Genomic DNA, 21,436 nt, shown 5'->3' with positions numbered 1-21,436 from the left:
GCGGAGCTATTCCAGAGCCAACGGCAACGGGCAGCTGGTATTAGCACAGCACCTTTCCTAGTCAGCACCTATTTCTTTGATTTAGTGTTTAATATAATGTTGACTAGGAAATAAAATGCTTGTGAGTGACTGAAATTTTGGTGTGCTGGTCAAAAAACAGATGTGGCAACTGAAACTCAGTGGGAAACCAATAAAGGTATTGTGTCAGTGGCTTTTTTTTTTTTTTTTTTTTTTTTTAAAGATTTTCACTAGCGCACGCATTTTCTAGACATTTAAAAGATGCCTAGAAACCAATAGGAACTCAGTGGGAAACATGCCCAGGGAGGTGGTTGAGTCACCATCCCTAGAGGTATTTAAGAAAAAACATCTAGAAGTGGCGCTTCAGGGCATGCTCTAGTGGCAGAGATTGTAGGTTGTTTGGTTGGACTCGATGATCTTAAGGGTCCTTCCCAACCATGAAGATTCTGTGACTCTGTGATTAAAGGTATTGTAACAGTGGCTTTAATTTTAAAAGGTTTTCAGCAGCACATGCATTTTCTCGGTGTTTAAAAGACTTATTCCCTGTTTCTGTCCTTCCTTCCCATGATGATAATGCAGAAAAGTTGTTTTCACTTGTAAAATTAAAAATGACAGGTTTAAAAAGGTTTTTAAGTGTGTAATCACTTATTTCATCTGATCTTCATTATTACCATTATCCAGTTTCTGATTCCAGCACCTCTTGAGTTGTAACCTAACACATTCCGAAGTTGTGATGTGTCATAGAAATACTACGGCGTCCGTTACCAATCACAGGCGTGAAGTCACAGACTTGGACTCACTACAACAGACATTAACCAAAAAGGAATAAGAATCGCCACCGCAGTTAAAAAATTGCTCTCCTGCTGCTCCTTTCAGCAGTGAGTATACACCAGAGCTTTTAACTGCAGGAGTTCTTAATCCAGTAGTAATCTCAGCTAGTCCCATCTATTTCAAAGGTCTCCGTAGATGCAGACAAATAAGAGAGAGAATCCCTTTTTACATTAAAAGAAACACTCTACTCCCCTCATCTCCTTTTCTCTCTCAGGGGCTATCCTTCTCTCGGCTGCTACACACAAATGAATCTTTCCGTGTGTTTGCTGTTTTTTTGTTATATTTTTCAACTGAACAAATCACCTTGCAGTTAAAGCTGTTCTCTGTTCTCACTCAGACTCCACACTCTCATATGTCCGTGACACTCTCCACTGATCAAGGGAATAGAGCCTGCAGGCTTCAGAGCCAGGGCTTCTACAAAGCGCTCATCACCAGGTCACATCTACAGCTCCATTTCTTGCGATTCATTTAATGATGGTGCAGAAATTAACCCTTCGGCCATTTAATTATTTGCATCCCCCTGCTCTGAATTCTTCTCAGCCCGCCGATACTGCGAAATCGCCATGTCGCAGGCTGCAAATGCGGGCTTCAGCTACGTTTTCTGATCTCGTGATATCTCCTTTGTGAAATGCGAAGAAAGGGTACTGTCCGCACACTGAGAAGCGGGAGGAAGTTTACTTTGGAAGAGGCGATCTGTGTTAATGTTTTGGACTTCTGCATTTGTCGCAGATGTTCACAGACTGGCAGTGTTCAAAGAGGAACCACAACACACAAATGGTAAGTTAATAAGAACAGAAGGTTATGTTCAATACTAACTACGTGTATATAAACCAGGAAAGCATTACATATAAATTATCACACTTGAACGCAAAAATAAAGATGAAATTAGCACTTTAAAACTGTGTATATATAATTACCCTCAAGATTGACGGTATTGTATTACATCCTCTTTCTATCTCTGGATTTCATGGCGCAATACCCTTTCTCCCTCGAGCCTGCGTAGCACCTCACATGATAAGCTATAACAACAGGGCGGGTTTCTCAAAAGCTGCTTGTATGGATACGTGCAGGTTTCCAATATCAGAGAACCGCAAAACCACAAAAGGGATTTAGCGCTATTTTTAATTTTAGAGGAAAGTCACAGTTTAAAGTGTGATAAGGAAATTATGTTCCTTTGCTTAAGGACAGGAGAGCTCGGTTTGCACTCCTGGCTTTCTGAAACGCTGAATACCAGCAGTTTCCAATTACGTTGGCTGCACTGCTGGATGTTCTATGGCACTGAAAACCACTCTTAAACGGCTTAAACGTTGATTAAGAAGATTAAGGTTGTTTACTTATACTCGCAACTTCTTTCCATGCAGGTGCCTAAATCTGGACTCCCAAAAGAGAGGAGACAGTGTCTTCATCTGCCTTTATGAATTTGCACTTTATATTAATTCTTTGTACCTCAGTGTCCCTTGCAAGGCTGGTAAGAAGTGTTTTTATGCCAAGGCAGGATTCGTTAACTAGTGACTGCAAGGCACTTGGGACCACTGAGATGGGGAAGTCCTAGAAAAACATTTATTATTAGTGCAGTTTTATTACTTCAGGTTTTGCAGGCCTTAGGACACTTTCTGAAGCCAGCAGCGCTGTTGAATGGCCTGGGCCCTATTTCTGTCCTAGGGCACAGTGGCTGTGTGCGGAAAGAACCATTCTGTATGTATCAGAATCCCCTCTTTATATAAAGATTCAACTAGCTTACTGAATGCCACAGTTTTAACAAAATATAAAAGAAAAATATAGAATAAGAGATACCAAAGCAATAAAAGAGCAGGAAGCTTTAAACACAAAATAGGATTATTTTCGCACAGAAGTATTCTGTTCAATTCCACTGAGTCAATCTTCTTGTTACACACAACGTACAAAACCCCCCCAAACACTAGCAGATTTGCAAGGCTTCAATGAGGTAAAGCTAGATCTTCAGTGAAGCCAGATGACGGCCCTAGTCATAAATACTACTCCCATTTTCTGAACACAAGAGAGACAGAGGTAACAAAAAAAAAAAACCCCTCGCTAACTGGTTCAAAGAGCTCTGGAATCATATTCATCTTGCTTCTGCAAGCAGACGAGGGAAAGAAAATTCCCCTCATTTTCATAACTATTAGCTCAACAATCAAGTGAAAGAAAAAGAAATAAAGAATTCTATCAATCACGTTAGTCTTATTCAGTATCTCTGCTCCATGAAAAAAAAAAAAAAAAAAAAAAAAAAAAAGAAAAAAGAAAGCAACAGAGTAAATTTGTCTCTAATCAATATTCCTGTCCTAACAGAAGAGGGCCAGAAGAATTAATAGCATAGGAACTTTCTTTAATTATCTCTTCCTTTGCTTTTATTTACTCTTCTAAGAACAGATCCATATAAAACTCTGTCTCAGAAAAAAAGAAAGGTAAAGCCTACAAAAAGCACAGATCAATTATTAGTATTGTTAGTCAGTACACCCAATGATTTGCTTAGTATCACCTAAACCAGACAGCACTGTATGCAACAAAGGTACACAACTTTTTCAGTACTGCAGGATAACATTGCTTAAGAGCTGAACAATCCTTGCACTGAATCCCACGCTTTAGCTTTTGTCTGCTTTTGAAATTGCATATGAAATTCTATAAAATACCTATCACCTTCTGGAGGCAAAAAGCTATTTACGCATTAAGAATGTTGTTTCGCACAATGAAATATTGTTGCAAAGACCTTCATCAGTGCAGTAATACTTATTAGGATCCTGTAACAATCTCTGTTTCATAAAAGGCCAAGATCTACGCTTTCCCATTTTGCACTCCATCTGGTGAGAATATCTAAAGTCTACGTCTTCCTCAAGTCTGCCAGCTTTAGACCTTCAGAGCTCTTATCATCTTATCACACAGGAAGGAAGTGACTAATTTTGTCTCAATAGCAAACCGACAGCAGATTGTGGTACCTCAAACATGCAACATCCAATCAGATTTGGCTGTAGAACATATATTACCAATAATAAACAAAGAAAATGGAAAAATCCTCCACTACAAGTAACTTAAATGATGTTTTGACGACTCTGTCATTTTTCTGTGTCACTATTTTCTACCTACAGTGAAGATGCTTCCAGCTCCCTCAGTAACACGCCGTCTAAGCACTACTGATAGTGGAGCACTTTCAGAGGGTGGGTTCATCTCACCAGTTTGAACCAGGCATCTAGTTTAATTTAGAAATCTAGTTCCTCTCTATCAAATGGAAAATGGTCTGTTCAAAACTTCATTCCACCATTTTATACTTCTGCTTTAGAATGCCCTCAAAAGATTGGTTTCGAGCCACTACTAGTTGCTTATGTCCCCTCTAAGGTCAACGTAGGGAGATTTGTCCCTTCAGATGGCAATGTCTACACTGGAGGTTAGATGGATATTATTCTGTTTTCCCATAGTGCTTAAAAATCTGACAGACAGATTTCAGAAACTGTCAGTACTACCATTATTAAATGATAATATATGTGAAAGTAAATGAGAAATGAGAGAGGTGTGCAATGGGAGATGGATGAAAAAAAACAAAGAGGAGAGAGAAAGATGAGATTTGGGGATGAAAAATGGTGAGGTCACGGGAAAAGGAAATATAAAAAGGGAACGGGAAAAGAAAAAGAAAGTTAGAGAAAGAGGAACTCAACAGAATGAAAGTGATGAACAGAAGTGAGATAGAGATGAGAACAGGAAAGGCTTTAGTAAAGGCAAAGGGAAGGAATGTGGGGCGTGAAGCAAACGAAGGGATAAATAGGGAAGGCCCTGCCGCAGATCCTGACACATTAGAAATTATTGTTAGTTCTGAGCATGCAAATCAAGATAATGGCACAATAATTTAAATAAATAATTTACCACAGGAATTTGGTGCATCTATTTTAAAGGATTTGCAAAGTAGCAGTGGAGGGCTGAAAGCCTGACATTTAATAAATGCTTTAATCTACACATCCTCCATCCTGTTACGCATGATGATGAGGAGGACAACAGAAATCACTGTGCTAACGTAGTACAAATATGTTTATATAGCTGGCCTTTTTTTCTTGAGTGCAGCATTAGCTACTGACACGAGCATTTCCTTTCAACTAATGTGTGCTAAAAGCCAAGATCTAAAAAAGAAGCTGTCATCCTCAGGCTGCCGAGGGCTCAGGAGATGCTGGTCCAACAAATGCTTCAGAAGCCATTACTGGGTCCCAGGTTAATTTTTTCTTGAGACTGATTCACTCTGTTTTTACAATTGATAATGAGATTCTCACTAGTTTAGGAGGAGGAGGCACAGCTGGGGGCAAGCTTATAGTCCTGTGTGACTAGGAGGAGTCCTGAATTAAAAATTCAAGTTGCCCAAACATGCAAATGGATTTGATGATCGTAGGTTAGGTCCCAGTAAATGTGCGCTCACATTATGAAAACCAGCACGTTCGTTGGTACAGAGAGCCAGTGTTCACGAGGGATTTGCATAGACTGAACTACATAAGAACCTGGTAAGGACAAAGATTCATTAGCTGGTACGTAAATACGAAACTCGCACAACCCTTGCACAGATAGCCTGATTCTCATTGATGTTACTAACACTTCACTTCCATTCATACAATGAGTCACATAAAACAGGAAAAGAGAAAGAAGTGTAGCTCTGCCATACAAAACTCTACTTAGTCTGCTTATTTAAAAAATGGACACTTCCTACAAACTCTCAGGTTGTACCGGTTTAAAAAAAAAAATAACAAAAAACACTCAGAGAAGAACATCTTCCATGCAGTCAGATAATGATTCCTTGTAGGTGATACTCTCATCCCCGAACAGTCAAAGGATAACGCAGAACACATTAGATGGGAGGACTGCACTCTAGTTTAACAATCTCCAAATTCCGCAACAACTGACAGCAAATGCGTAGGCCGCTCTTCCAGCAGAAAAGGTTACGCTCCAATCTTGAATACTGTCAGATAATCTCACTGTAATTCACCACGGCCCAAGAAAGTTTGAAAATAATATTTCCTATAGCAGGCTTTATAACATGGCAGGAAAATAAGACAGAACCTTATATTATGGATCCTGTGGTTAGTCAAAGTACACAAAGAATGGACAAATAAGAAGCTAACTCTCATAACCCTCGTATAAAGTTCAACCTTAACAAACAATACTCCAAACACATGAAAAATAGCCCACATGCAAACTGTTTACTGTATTATAACAGCGGCACGCGTTGACTGTGATGAGAATACGATCCAGTTAAATATCTCAAATGCACTGTGCAAAGGTATAATTGCTCCCCACCCAGCTCTGTGAAGACTCGTCCATTCAGTGATGACTGCTACGATGCACACGTACATTTTGCTCATTTTATGTAAACACACAACTTCATGTGGATAGACAGATATCTATACCTTATTCCATTTTTTTCACCTCTTTGTAACTATTCCTTTAAAATAGACTCTAATTTTAAAGAACAGACTGCTGTCTTGCACATGCTAGTTTGACTGCGGTTTGGAGAATGACATACGTGCTTTACATAACAAATACCTGAAGTCTCTCCACCTCAAAGTCACCAGAAGAAGTAAGCTTCACTCCTAGGCGCAGACTGCCACAGTCCTTGATGTTCTGCTCATTGACAAAATCCTCCGTCCTTGTAAGCTTGCTTAAAGCTGCATCAACATCTCAGCCAGCAGAGCACAAAACACACAGGAGACAACTGGATGCCATTTGACAAGAAAAAGTCTACAATAAATCACAAGCAGCCTGGCCTGGGAAGGACAAAACCTCACCAGCAATCCGCAGCAGCTTGCTCTTTCACTGCTGGAAATTAGAATTCTCCTTTCATGTGGAAATTATTTTTTTCCCCACTTGTGCTTTCTGGTCACCTCCTCTTTATCTTGCTCTGTGTCCTCTCTCTTCTTGTACCGCTGTCGCGGGACTGTGTCACGTAGCTCCGGAAACATCCACCCACCATCCTCTCTCTCAAACTTACCGGCTATATATAGTAGATAGAAAGGTGCTGGGGGCTGCTTTACTTCCCTTTTCTCCTGAACAGAGGTTGTGGGTAACTTTCAAACATGACACAATTGCAGAGGAAAGTCTTAGAGGAAGTGTTCTCATAGCGGCAGAGAGCCGTGTGCTCTGGAGGGAGCAGGAGAGACCTCCATCGGGTCCTGCTTTCCTGCAGGTCCTACAGCTGGGCTTCATTAACAATTCCATGGCACCAAAGAAGCCTGGCTGTAAGGCCTGCAATTAAGAGCAGGAAAGGAACCTCTGGAAAACAGAGAGACAATTCACTTTCCATCCTGCAGGAGGGCTCCTTTAAATCACTTCTTTAGCAATTTAAAGCAACTGTTGTCTGATTCTTTACTTAACGGGGCCGTACTTTATTTCCGCAAGCAGTAATCTCTCTCTGACCTTGTCTTGCTGTCTTGGGAAAGAGACAATACCAAATACTTGGCAATTCTATATTTCCTACCTTCAAAGCATTGCAAGGAAGAATTAAGTATCTTCTGTTTCTTTCTCCGTAACTAAATCCATTGCTCTGATGATATAGAATAAAATGCCATCAAGATTTCGTGTGGAAAACTTATCCCAGAAGAATTAACTAATGACTGGAAGAGACTAAACTCTGTTCTCACCAGGAAACTCTGCCCTGTTCAGTTTATGGTTAACATGTATTTTTTTAAAAGATCAAAGAAGCAAAGCACTAAAATAGCAAGAGATCTGACTATCCATCTTCACCTGCGCGTGGTTCCTGAGAATGAGTCAACATAAGAAGTATGAGAATTTTATTGAATTCTCTGCGGACTGTGGAAATAAATATTTGTGAAAATAGCAACTGTGAAGTGATGCCAGAATTACACTTCCTCCGTGAGCATCCCAGTCTTTAGGCGCAGGCAGCTGCTCTTAAAACAGCAGCTAGAAACGATATTACGAAAGCAAGATTTGCAGGATTACACGCACCCAAATCCGGATCTTTAGGAGATGATGTACAGCAGTACAAAGGCCGGTAAGGCATCGCAGCCAACTAAAAGTCAGTGGAAGTTTTGTTTTATTGTCCTAACTTACTTATGCCCTGAAGCGCAACAATTCCTTATGTGCTCTCTGCATTAACCGAACCTCACAGCATAAAGTATCACAAGCTAACAACAAAAGCATTTGCAGAACGTGCAGAAAAGCATTTGTTTTAAATGCAGGGTTGTATTTGTGTATGAAGTAAGGTTACATGCAATAGGAGCGCTAGTAAATGGCTCCCACATGTGAGAATTGATTTCCCCTATTTCTCATTCCTACTCAAGGGCACAACTCGTAATTAGGGTCAGATTTTCAAAGAGCGTAGGTGGCGTTTAGGCATCAAAATAAATGGCCAGATTTTTGCAAGACTTGCCTCAGAGTGTGGGATAAGATAGCGTTATGAATCACAGAGCTGCTGCGTGTTAACCACTTTTAAAAATCGGGTCTTTCTAAAATGCTTAAATTGTAGCTGAGCTCTTTCAAAAATCTTTTCTCGACTGGAGCATTCTTCAAATGCTAAGTATTTGAAAAACGGGCCTTTAAAGCTTCGTGAGGTGCTAATTTTTACATGAATAGGAAACTGCTATATATAGCACCTATAAAACTGTCTGGCAGCAGTATTTAAGTAGTTCTGATTCTCCAGTACCGTATAAACTCTCCGGTAGTACACATTCCACAGGGAAGAGGGCAGGCGCTGTGTGTCAGAGCTTACCTGCATTAATTCTAACGCCTCTGAGTCCATGAAAGAAGTATTTTGCTAGCTAACAGGTGATGGCAAACGCTGCTGATGCATCCATCTCTTTTCAGCGTATTGTCTCCAACTACAATCGAGACTAAGAATTAGTTGAACCTTCTGAGACATAATAGGAGTTCTTTCTACATGACTAACAACATTTCTTTCTATAAGGAACAGAGACAAAGTTATTTTTCTTATGCTCAAAAATTAATACAGTGTAGAAATTATATGAGGTTTTAGATTAGACTCTCCTTCCATCATTATTTGCTCTATTTATCTTTTTTTTTCAAAGCCGGTAAGTTCAGCCTTGCAGAATCTATACTGCTGACTCAGCTAACCGAGCCCAAACTCATAAAAATCTATTTTAAAAAGGTCCAATGATTTTATTTTCTAATCGTAAATATGAAATTTAATTAGCATCTCATTGCTAACGAAGTCACCACGGAAGACGAGACGGAGGAATTAGGCACAGGGATGGAACGTCAAGCGGAAAACAAAACAACAGTTATGCAAGAGCCAGTTTAACTCCTGCTTTCATCCGCTCAGGTTTCAGATCTTTTCAGAATTGTGTGCTGTGTTCACAGGTGTCCTTCTGTGATGGCAAGGCCCTTCCATCTCCTATGGCAGGAATTACTCTAGCATGATGTAACATGCAAAATACAAAATACCAACAGATAAGGTTCACTCTGGATTAGACACAGAAGCAAGACAGAGCAAGTTGGACCTGAATTCAAAACCCTATTTTGTCATAGGCTACCCAGGTCCGTGTTCCTGATCCTATAGAAGCAATACACTCATCAACTGAGAAAAGAATTCATATTATTCCCCAGGGCACTGCAAACATCAGAAAGATTAAAGGCGTTTTTTTAAAGGAAGCACATGGAGAATTTAAAAAGCCTCTTTAAAACAGGAAACGTGTCCAGCCTTTTCACTATCAGCATTCCTAGAATGTGCGTCCGAGGCTGACATCAGCACTGATGCTGGCATCACTGGGTGAAATTCTGGCTACTGGCTAGTAGAAGTAGAATTTCACTGGGTGAAATTCTGGCTACCTCTACCATCTTCTCTCGGAGTTCCTGAGAGGACAGGAGCTCTCGGTCTGTCTTTGCCCACCCACGCCTGTATGAGAGGGTTACACGACACACTTCCCTGCACAGCAGCACCTGGTGAAGGTGAAGGCAGGGACAGCCTGGAAGGTTTTCACACTGAGAGGGTTATCAAGCATTGGAACAGGCTGCCCAGGGGAGTGGTTGAGGCAGCCACTCAACACACTGGTGTTTGTCAGTGTGAGGTTGATGGTTGGACTCGATGGTCTGAAAGGTCCCTTCCAACCTGGGCGATCCTATGATTCTATGACAGCCTTTCTTCTGCTGTTGCTCCACGAGGTGAGGGAGCACAAAATACAGAGCCTCACGTAAGAGAGGACTCGGTGAGAAGTGGGCAAGTACCGTGGGAGAGCTCTGAAAGGGCTGATGAACTACAGTAACCACAAAGCTGTACTTTCTCCTTATAGTCACACTGAAATCGTTCATAGCAAGTTGGTGTGGGAGGAAGTGTTTACAGGACCTGTCCTGCGAGCGAGTAATTATTAATAATTCCTGGATTGCTAGAAAAGCTTTTGGAGTAACTCTGTGTGAGGGCACACCCCTGGGTTGGTCTCAATGACAACATTCTCTAGGGTAAAAAGGGCTGTATTAGCGTTGGTCCTGGTTACTTATAGGTGGGCAATTTTTTAATATTTGTATACTCCCCGATGTGACTTGAAAGCTGGAAATATCCAAGCATGTGGTCACAGCTCTATAAAAGCTTACTGCTTTGCAACGTGACAAAACCAGCTCTTCTTCATTATCAGTAATGGAAAGCAGAAGTTATGCATCAAGCAATGTTCTATGTAGTAAGACAGGAGCAATTTGGGGACAGTGAAGTTTTCTTGGGTGCTGTCAGACTTATTATCTCTTGACGATCTCATAATGCTTTAAAATTACTGTCCGGCTTTCAGGGCGGCCGCCAACACAGGAGTATTTTCATACCGGTTGTAAGGCTCAGCAGACAGAGCGGGTAAATGACACTCGTGTCCACAGTGCCAAACCAAGGGCACAACGTACAGGTTCTGAGGATCAGCTCTCCTGCGGTACCTTGAGCATCTCCCTCCACCTCCCACCTGAAAGCCTCCCAGCAGAAGCGACAGTCTATATTCTGATGAAAAGCAGCAAGAATTCTCTTTAGGAACAGTTCATTTGCTAGATTCTGTCCTCACTCTCCTCCTTGCATACAGCAGGAAAAACACGGGCTCTGAGAAAGTAAAAATACGGAAGGAGAACCATATATCTTATTTTGACATCCTGACCATTTCTCTCCCCTAGAATTAGCCCTTCATGTCCTAGTATCCCTGCCTGCTTGAAAGTAAGGAAGCTGTGTATTTCACCTTTCTAGTATTCAAGTCCTTTGTCTTTTAAAATATATTCAATATATAAAAAATAATGGTAAAATTTGCAAATGTCCTGTTTTCAAAAATGATAAAAACACGCAGGAGCCTATGTTCTCATTAACAGATATGAGGTTAAGGATTCAATTCTGACAACTTTTGGAGTCTGAAGCTGTTCAGGCATTTTTGGAATGCTGTGCCACACAACTCAGTGAGTCAGCAGTTGCAATGAATCTGAATGAAGAGCAGAGATACTGCAATATTCGGCCAATACGTCCTCGTACCGTTCCACAAATTCAACAGTTTTTTAATCACTAGGAAATAGAAGTCTTATCAGAAAAATAAAATTCAGGAAAGTTTTAAAATAAAATTTGGCCAAGCTTTAATTGTAGCGAGTTGAAATCTGACCTCAAAAAGTAAAAAGAAACAAAAAATGTCTGTTAAAAATGGACTTCTGTCTTTTGCTCTCCTCCGATAATGTTTACTCAAAATGCAAGCCCAAAAATATCAAAAAGTCACTACCAATTTATATTTTGCCCGACTTCATATACACCAGGACAATTTTACATTGCTGTTACTACACTGTCATTCACTTGGAATAGCAAACAGCCACAACCCAGAGATGTTATCGTCCAGAGCGAGTTGGGAAACACTGCGCGTTATATTAGCAGTCGATGAGGCGAATGGCGGAGTCGAGGTGAGCTGAGCAAGGCTTATTGACTTCAAACAACGCAGAGTCCCTGGCGGGTCCAGAGGAGTGGTGATGTCAGTCTCTGTAAATCAGATTTACCCCAGTTCAAATTTCAGGAATAACTCTTTATGATTCTCTCTAATATTTATGACATCACTCACCCTAGCAAGGAAAAAAAGGAATTAAACTTTCTCACTCCACAGGATCGGAAATGGGTAATTCTGGTAAAGCATATTTTTAAAGGACAAAGCAAGTTTAAAGCAATAACCATATTCTCCTTTTGGATTCTTATATGCAAACTTTTAGCACTTACCCAAAATTTTCACTGTAACTTTTCAGGACAGAATGGTCCAGCTGGTGGCTCATAACCTACATCCAACCGTCACAAGGCGTTTACTCAATTCACTACATTTTTCTCTGGAGGAAATAAGGATTGCTGGCTGGGGCAGCAGACAGCTGCGCGTCTCCTCTTGGACTTGTGTAAGGCCAAATTCACGGCAGAATGAATTTCTGGTCCGAGACTTACGGAGTTCACTGCTTCCACGTGAAGGGAGGAAGAAGGTGGGAAGTAACCCTCTTCCAGACACGTACTACGGAATGCCAGGCAGTGGCATTGCACAGCCCACAGAGTCTGATGCTCTCATCTGACTCTTCACAGCGGCTCTACACGAGGGACCAGAGGATCACTACTGGACCGCATCATCTGAAACACCCCACAACAACCCGTCCTACCACAGCCAGCTGTAGGTGTTACGCATTCTCCACAAGAGAAAAGAAAAGGGAAAGAACCTCCCAGATGAAAATATGGCTTCGTCAGTGAGGTCTACAAACCTCGCTAAAGCAACACGGCCTGTCTCTGCCTTCCCTCTCATTTTTCATTTTTTCATTTGCTCTGCCTGAGGCATTGCTTCGTTTCCCTTAGGATCAGTCACAACCCGGAGGTGACAGATACCCCTGGCTCTAAAGCATGCTGTATAGAGAGAAGTTTGTTAGTTATCTTCACTCACCTGACGAAACTACTGTATACGGGAGGGTAATCAGAACCAGGGAGGAAGAGGAAAGGAGATATTAAACAAGACAAGTGAGGGGAGTCAAATGGGTCCGACTGAAGTTAGAGAGAACTTGTGACGTCCTGTGAGGACCAAAATAACAGTAGCAAACCACCCTCTGCCTTTTCTCAGGTTCTTTCTTCATGAGAAAGTTGAACGTTCCTAGTTGACTGTTCAAATGGTCTTGACTGTTCCCAGTTCCTTTGTGCAGAGACTGTATTTAGATCTGGGCTGATGGCATGAGCTATTTAATAGGTTTGCATCCAATACTTCTAATACAATCCTGCTCGAATAACTTTGGATTTATGCACTATTACCACGTTATAATGACACAACTGCAAGCAGTTTGCATTTTTCTGCATTGCAGAAAGTGCTGCAATGTATTAGGAGCTTGTCACTAAATTCACAGCTTCAAAGTGGCGCTCGAATTCCAACCATTTCTGTATTAGACCTAGCATTCTGTAATTGTTCTTTGCAGGTGAGAAAGTTCAGTCCTTCCAGATACCGTATTCTCATGGCTTCTAAAGTAACCGCGGAGCCAGAGAGAACCCTCCCAGGTGTGCAGCCCTGGCTGACCAGTGATTCAGTGACGGTGGTGTTGTCAGCAGCATTTAATCCAGCAAAACCGCCTGGATACTGCTCTCACTGCGGATATGGGCAAGGCACAAAACCACCATTCTGTAGTGTAACACTCCGCATGAAAATGCCCAAGTATCATTTTTCCTTCAGACCACAGACTTGCAGATTTTTAAAAAAAAAAACACCACCTGAATCAGTGTTTCCAGGCTTACAGGAAATGTAATACTCCTTCACTTTTTCTAACAACTAAAGCAGAAGAAAAACATACTCTTTTCTGTCCTAACACAAAAGTTTAAATTTTTTTTTGTTTGTTTCATACTGCATTGATACCTTTCATGGCATAAATTGCAAAAATGAGAGAATAAAAGACAGAAGGAAATTAAACTTTCTACAATAAAACATGTTAGTCTTGGGTCTTCCTGAAAAATATGTTACTGGAAATACAGGAATATGTTACTGGAAGGACGAAACACACCCAAAATCTTCTTAAACAATTAAATAGTGAGGCTTATTCTGACTTGTTTTGGCAGGAACTGTGAAAGAAGAATAGCAGTGTAGTAGCAGAGTCTTATCTTAAGCTTGTTTGCTTGTTTTTGACCAGGAAAATCAGCTCAGCAATAGTAAAGAAGGTGGAAAAAGCGTATGGAATTTTACATTTTCAGTCAGTGGAAGGCATTAGTGAAATGAGTTTGACGATCTCACTAGCTATGTCATTATAAACTATGAAAAACACATGGAATGGCAACTACCTTGCCGTGGCGGTCAGGGACATGGTTTAGTGGTGGATTTGGTAGTGTCGGGTTAATGGTTGGACTCAATGATCTTAAGGATCTTTTCCAACCTAAATGATTCTATGGTTCAGAAAAAGCCCGGAAACAGAGACGCAGCAGCAGGTGCTGGATAGACACCGTGACTTGTCCTTTTAAAGACTGGGAGGCACCGGTAGATTGGGGGAGGATCCATGCGAGATTACAACCAGGGAGGAAACTTTTTTAAACACAGACTTCATGCACCAGACCAGTTTGGTCAGTGAATGGCAAATGTCACTCGTATTTTAATTGAGATGTTAAAAGCCAAAAGCCTTCAAATGATCTTATAAATGTGATGATAATTTTTCAGTTGATGATCAAGGAGAAAAGATTCAGTCAGCAGTTGCGCTGCAGTTTGGAAATGAAGTATATTTGGTGTAATCTTTAGAAAAAGAGATGAAGCAACGTTCGGGTGTTTTCCCAGTTTGCTCAGGATTCAGAATTCACAGAGGCAAACATTTGAAAGGTTTCTTCGTTGGTGTTTCAAACCCTGGAGGAACTTACTTTTGTGCTCAAGTGTATTAAAAGTGTGTAACAACCTATTAAGCGTACTCATACTGATTTCAAGTATGGGCACAGATAGATTGGAAATGTTTATACACATACAGAGCTGTAAAAAATGAAGTGGAAACAATCCATTAATGGCTAATGATAACCACATATGTACTGTTAGCATACAGCTTTTTCTGCATTCAAATGGAAAAAAATCCTTATCCCATTTTAAACAGAAACCCTGTGTTAAATTTACTCTTCAGCACCTCAGTTACAACCTGAGGAAAATTTGCCAGCGAACGACCGGCGCTCAGGAGGCCAGCGGGAATCCTTCTGCCGGTTACAAGGAGGCCCTGTTCCTCCCCTCAACTACAAAAAACAGGGCAGGCTATCAGACTTGGGCAAGTAACAAGTATCTTTGTGCAAGGCCAAAGTGGCCTCAGGGACCGGAACAAACATATCTGTTAATACTACACTATGTTGCTTTACACAGACAAATTCACTGAGGCAACAATTACTCCAAATACTATCACATCCACAGCTGTATATACATTTATCCTTTTGACAAAACCAGAATGTTACAGCATTTCATTTGACATTTCTGATAGATTTCCAGTGAGATTTGACAAATTTCTCTTTCCTCTTGAGTTGCTAAACAGATTCACTGAAGTAGACAGCATTAGAAAGTAATGCCCCATCCAGCACTGAAGATAAAATAGGTTTTGCGGGACTCACATAACAAGAATATTCTCTTCAATACACGTTCGGCAGTGATAGCAGACAATGCACAACACGTTGCCAACCTTCAGTGCTATTAGTAATGTACTTTTATGAGCTGTGGAAAAAAAACCCCGTGTGTTTGCCTTTTGTATAAAAAAGTACAAAGGCTTTACCCGCTGGTAAAACGTTAAATGCACCCCCTGTAGGTCATTAGGCAGGTGAATTCACGGTACTCACAAACTATCACCATTTCCAGAGCCCAAATATTTGGCAGAAGATTATGAAGGAACAGAGGTGCTCAAAATCAAAGCTCAGAAAAGACCTTTATGTTTAACTAAAGTCAGTGTGAAAACCTCCAGCCACGGAGTAATCCACTGCCCACAGCTGGGACACACCGTGACGGGGTATGTGGCAGATCCGCTGTTTTGTTAAATTGCACTTTAAACAGCCTGGCACTGAATTCTCCTTTTGCTTGAGAGGAGCAAAAGTGAGAGGGTAATATAGGGAGAGAATACTGACTAAAGACGTAGAGAGAAAGAAGCTTTTATCACTCGTTGGATGTGTGCCATGGAGACCAATTATATACATTTGACAGCAACCATTATAATTCCAGAGTCCTTGAACAAATCACAAGCAGAAAGGTTACCTTCCTGAAAATGTTCATTGCCATTAAATAACTGACCCAGACTAGAGGGTGAAGGCAGCACTTAAGAGAGAGTTTGGGTGAAGGGAGGAGATGGAGAATCTTATTACATGCACACCTGAGAAAACCCCATCATTTGTTCTGAAAAAGGAATCGCAGACTCACTGCAGATACTGTATTCTCAGCAAAGCGGACAGTGTTCTGAGAATGCAAATCCTACAGACAGGAGTGACAAAACAGCCGAGACAAAAATAATTTCTCGCTATCAGTGGCAAAACTCGACTAAACTTGATGAGGTTTATGGTTTTAGCCTCCAGTTTGAAAGTCAGAAGACCTGCCCCATTTCCTTGTTCTTTTAAGTTTAGATCGCTACGGAGGCTACTTACAAAGAAAGCTGCCATAGGTCAAGTTCCACCATCAGTTACCCAACCGTAATGACCACATCTAAGGAAAACATTCGTATTTCATGAAACATGCATTTCAATATCAAAGAGAGAGTCGAGACATCTGCTAATAAATGGGTAGCTTGTTCTCTCTCAATAATATAGGCAGGCTATTGGGAGAAATAAGGATCTCTATAAATTTCATCCTTTGTGAGCAATTATTCCATATATCTGATTAAAAATTTCACCAAGCAACCATACAGAAACCAAGGTCATTTAGTATATCGCATTCAGATTTCTTCAGCATATCCCAGTTATTTGGGATGCATCCTTCTAGGAAAGGTTCAAATTGCCTTTAATTTTAGCAGATACATGCAGTCAGATGGTTCTCTTTTCACTCATGTTGAAAGTTTATTTTTCTCTTAATTCAGAGTTAAATCTAATTGGAAGTAACTATTCGCATACCAACAGGGAGAGAAATGTGGTTCTCAATTTGTGTTCTGGGGTTGGCCCTCTCAATATAGCAATTTGCTGGGTAGGATGGAAAGTTTCCAGGCTCTTTCCAGCTGAAATTTCTCCTCTGCCAGACCCATGACTGAAGAAACTAGACACACACACACACACAAAAAAGAATTTCTGGCTCCAGGTCCCCTTGCAACTGTCACAACCCAGCTTTGACAATGCCCATTTTTAAATCAACATTCAGCAAACTATCATGATAAAAAAAAGGAAGGAGGGGGAAGAGAGAGAGAGAGAGGAGATGTTGTCTTAGCCAATTTATTTCTGGGAGACATCAAGGCCTTAAAAAAAGAACCAGTAATAGGGGCACAGAATACCGAAAAAACAAAGCACAAATTCATCATACAAGTTTTGCAGAATGACTAAAAGGAACACAAGTACTTTTCACATCACAAGGTGAGTTGTAACAGAGTAAGAAAGAGTCATATCAGACCTGTATGTATAAAACAACATCTCTTATTTTATTGTTCTAGGCATGTGGACTTTTTGCAAGATCCAAAAGACAAAGATATTTTAATGTACCTGCTTCTGTATTCAGAAGAGAATGCTAACAGCTCAAAGGCCACAGTTTGCTAGCTCTGAATCAGAAAGGATATATTATAATTGCAAACATAAAATTTAAGCTCCTTTCACTCATAAGGAGATGGACAATTTGAGAGAGCAGGACAGATCGCTAAGAGAATTCTCCCCCATAATAATTCTCTTATTAATTCAGCTGAGTTTAACAAGCGATCCTTATTCAGTCCCAAAAGCCCACATCAGAACATCCCTAGAAATAAATCTTCAGTCTCAATAGTCCTGCTTAAGAAGGTGAGGCTAAAAGGCTTCATCAAAGAAACGTACTTATTTGTCATTTCTCGTTCAAAGCTTACAGACTTAAGCAAGGAATAATACCAGATATTGTCCTTGGATGCAGTTTTTAGCCACGCCTGATCTTGGTGACTCACCAAGATACCTGGTATAAAAGAAATGATCTGTTTCCAGATCCTAGGAGCCACGTTACTTCCACTACAGCATTTGAGTTGAGAACCTCTACCTCTGAGATCTGGAATCCCGTAGGAATCAACAGGACAAAAACTACGCCAGTATCGGACCAGAAGTTCTGCTGTGGGGCAGGAAGTTTAAAACTTTATTAAGTTTAGTATTTTCAGTGTGGTTTCAGTGTGGAAAGACTTAGTTTTCTTTCTAGTGATTGCTGTGAAAGGAATGTCAATAATGCGTATTGTTTTAGTTGTTGCTAAGCGATGTTTACACTTTTCAAGGACTCTTTTCAGCTTCCCATAAAAGCTGAGAAGGAGCACAGACAGAACAACAGAATGACCAATGGAATATTCCCTACCATAGCTGTCGTGCTCAGTATATAAATGGGGATTGGTTCAGAGGGGGAATCTGCGGTCACTGCTCGGGAAGGGAGGGGACCAATTCACTGGGTGGTGAGAGTCACTTGTGTCCTCATCGTCATCGTTGTTGTTATTATTATTATTACCCTTTTCTGTTATTGTTCTATTAAACTGTCTCTATCTCAACCCAGGAGTTTTTTTTCTTTCTCTTTCCCCTCCTTTTCTCCTGCTTCTCCCTGCCCTTCTGGGGAAAGGGGGAGAACTGCGCGAGCAACTGCATGGTCCTAGCTGCATGGCTGGGGTTAAACCACGACAAAAGGCTTATGATGAACTAGAACTATTTTTACAGTTTTCCAAAGACGTTTTGGATTGCGCTCTCCCATTTTTTCATCTACCTTCAGTCCCATGACTAAGCTCTTCCTCTGCTGCAGCCTGCACATTCTGCAAAGGAAAGAGGAGCTGAGAGACTGTAATACTTCCTCCAGTTCCCCTATAGGTACTCAGTGGGGATGCTAAGACAGCAGCGAGTAAGACCATCTGCATCAGTAGTTCCTCCCAAGATGAATGCAACATCAAGATAAAAACAGATAGAGTAACCCAGTGGAGAGCTGCGGTTAGGACTTAGGAAGGAGTGGGATGATAGAAAGAGAAGGGATAGAATATACGAAGTCCGGGAGGCTGCATCTGTGAGAGGAGAGGAAGCTACGGTGTGTTATAGGTGTTAGAAAATTCTGTTTGTGAGACAGAAAGAAACAGAGACAGGATGACAGCGGTTATTTGTTGTGAATGCCTAAATATGAGTCTGAGAACTGGAAGGAAGCTGTGCAAGTATAAAAGTTTTGTATTTGAGGATGCATCCCCAAATCCTGCATGCGTACATGAAAGGGGCAGACAGGGAAGCAGCACGTGTGTGCAAGGACGATCCAGCAGGGGGGCAACACCAGTGTGTGTGCAAAATGAGCCTTGCAGGGCAGCGGTGTATGCTGTGTGCATGAGAAAGCGGAGGGAGCAGGAAGTGGGAGTGCGTGCGAGAAGCTGGAGGAGCGACGGGAAAGGGGAACACGAGACAGAGAGGGAACTGACAGAGGGGAAGGAGAGAAAGATTAAGAACACGGGGGAGGATGTACAGTCTATTGCACAGAAAGAGAAGGCGGAGGGAAAGGAAAGGAGCGAACAAGGGGAACATTTGTCACACAGAAAATACGCTTGATGAAAAACAGGCATAAAAAGATGGTGAAAAGATAGTAAGAGATACATTAGTGTTGCAAAAAGAATAAAGGAAGTGAGAAGAACAAATTAAAAGATTAAAAAAAAAAAAAACCAAAGAAAAAAGGTTTTATTAGTTGACAGAAAGCATAAATCCCCAGTGAAGTGATTTAAGAAAAGGCTAGGGCACAACACACCAAAGGTAGAACCAGAAATTCTACCCATGGTGGAATTGTCTCTCTACTGGAGTCCAGTGCTGATGCTCAATCCTTTCATCTCCCCTCTCTAGACCTCCATTTCCACTCTCCTCCCCAGCGCATGCTTTCTTTAAGAACATGTTTGTACCTCCAGCGGCAGCCCCTTCACCTCACTGAACACTGCCCTCCAAGTATCGGCGCACGCAAAGTACAAGGAGACCTGTTGAGGGCGAGGAAGGCGCGAAGGCAATCAATTTCAAAGAAACGTACTCTTGAAAATGAATACAAAAGAGGTGAAAGGTGAAAGTGGAACTTGTAGTGATTAGAGTCGAGTGCTGTCCTAGGCAGCAGTGAGGTGGAGCTGCTCTGACAGCTGCTTTCCTTACCTTGGGTGCTCATGAGTGACCAGGCTGTCTCGCTGCGGCTGCTGCAGGCTGAAACTCCCTACGTCGCCTCCATGCAATCGTCGGTCTCTCTCCAGGAGGCTCGGAGGGGTTATTTGTGCTCGGCAGCTGCTGAAAAATAAAGGAAACACAAGGAGAAAAACACCCCCTGGGCCCTAAGGTGCCAAAAGTTTAGGGAGAATCAGGAATGAAGGAAGCAAGTGCACTGGTGTCAGAATGAGCAGAGAGCGACACAGAAAGTAAGAAAAAGTGTGTCAGAGGCTGGGAGGGGCGGAGAAGGAAAATGCAAAGATCTGACAGGAAATCAGACTATAAATCTGCTTAGGGTTTAAAAAAAACACACTTCTGCTCCCCAGCGATACAGCCTGTTTGCAAATGACTCTGCACGCAGGTGACGGCGGAGCCCTGAAGTACCACGGTAAGCAAATGAAGAGGCACTTTTGCCCCTTCCCCAGGAAGAGCAGTGGGCAGAGGCAGCGGCAGCACAAACGACGGGCTCAGAGAGAAAAAGCAGGCTGTCGCAGCTGCCTCACCTCTAGCTCCCCAGACTGTTCGTGCCTGTTTGCCTCAGGCTAAAGGGGACGTGCTGGATGCCAGCCCCGCTGGTGCTGCGCCCCTCCGGCCACGAAGCAGCAGCCCCTGCTCCTCAGCGCACGTGCTGGCTAGAAAACAGGCAGGAAAGAAAAAAGTAAGGAAGGGAGAAGAGTAAGGAAAAAAGTAAGGAAAACAGAGTTTCAAGAACAACAGTTCCAGGCAGAAGGAATTCTGGTCTTTCCCAAGGTTTTGAGGGCTTTTCAAGAAAGCATCTATTTTATTAATAGCTGCTTTTGCTAAAAAGGTAGTCAACAAGTTTTACGTTATGATTATTTTACAGATGAATGGTAGTTTAAACAATGTATTTTCCAAAGGGGGTCTCTGCTGACATAAAGAAGCTGCAGTCCCTTCTATCGCTTTAACACTGGACTCCAGGATTAAGGCCACACGTGCAAATCCAACCTTTGATGCGTCTCACTGAGGGCATTTACCTGCCGGGCTGAAACTAAGAGCCTCCCTCCACAGGCAAGCCAACACGAGCCAGTCAGCCCTATCCCTTCCAGTTCTCCCCGTCCTGCAGGACCAGGAGTCACCACCACCACTGCTACAAACGTCCTTCAGTTGCCATCTTGCTGGGGCATCCTGAGTCTGAATGGTGCTGTGCTGGGTCTTGTTCTGCTGTTGCCTATTCGAGCCCCAGGGGGAAACAAGGCACAGATAGTGCTCTACTCCCAGTCCCTCCCTGGGCTTTACCCTTTGCGCTGGGTGAACACACACAAGCGAAGCCTCACTGGAGTCAGTAACAGACCTTGAAAGTGTGAGAAATCGGAGGAAAGACCCCTTGGAGGAAGACTCGCATAT

General features: G+C 41.9%; 1 protein-coding gene across 6 annotated transcripts in view; it reads right to left on the bottom strand.

Moving 5' to 3' along the window:
• The window catches only part of CARD11 (caspase recruitment domain family member 11), a 66,673-nt gene extending 46,082 nt beyond the window's left edge, over positions 1-20,591 (bottom strand). For 3 of the 6 annotated variants that reach the window (XR_010072350.1, XR_010072349.1, XM_063344947.1), the window contains exon 1: positions 20,024-20,304. Coding sequence is in view for 3 of the 6 variants with exons in the window: in XM_063344947.1 (XP_063201017.1) it covers positions 20,024-20,036 (13 nt within the window). In the remaining 3 variants the exon portion in view is untranslated. Of the gene's footprint in view, positions 1-6,378; positions 6,401-20,023; positions 20,305-20,384; positions 20,402-20,574 lie in introns of those variants that run through there. The other 3 variants (XM_063344944.1, XM_063344945.1, XM_063344950.1) reach the window with 3 other exon arrangements.
• Between the last annotated feature and the right edge of the window lie 845 nt (positions 20,592-21,436).

This window comes from Chroicocephalus ridibundus, chromosome 8 (genome assembly GCF_963924245.1).
Source record: "Chroicocephalus ridibundus chromosome 8, bChrRid1.1, whole genome shotgun sequence".
Lineage (NCBI taxonomy): Eukaryota > Metazoa > Chordata > Aves > Charadriiformes > Laridae > Chroicocephalus > Chroicocephalus ridibundus.
The sequence above is the reverse complement of the archived record's forward strand: the minus strand, read 5'-3'. Positions and strand labels throughout refer to the sequence as shown.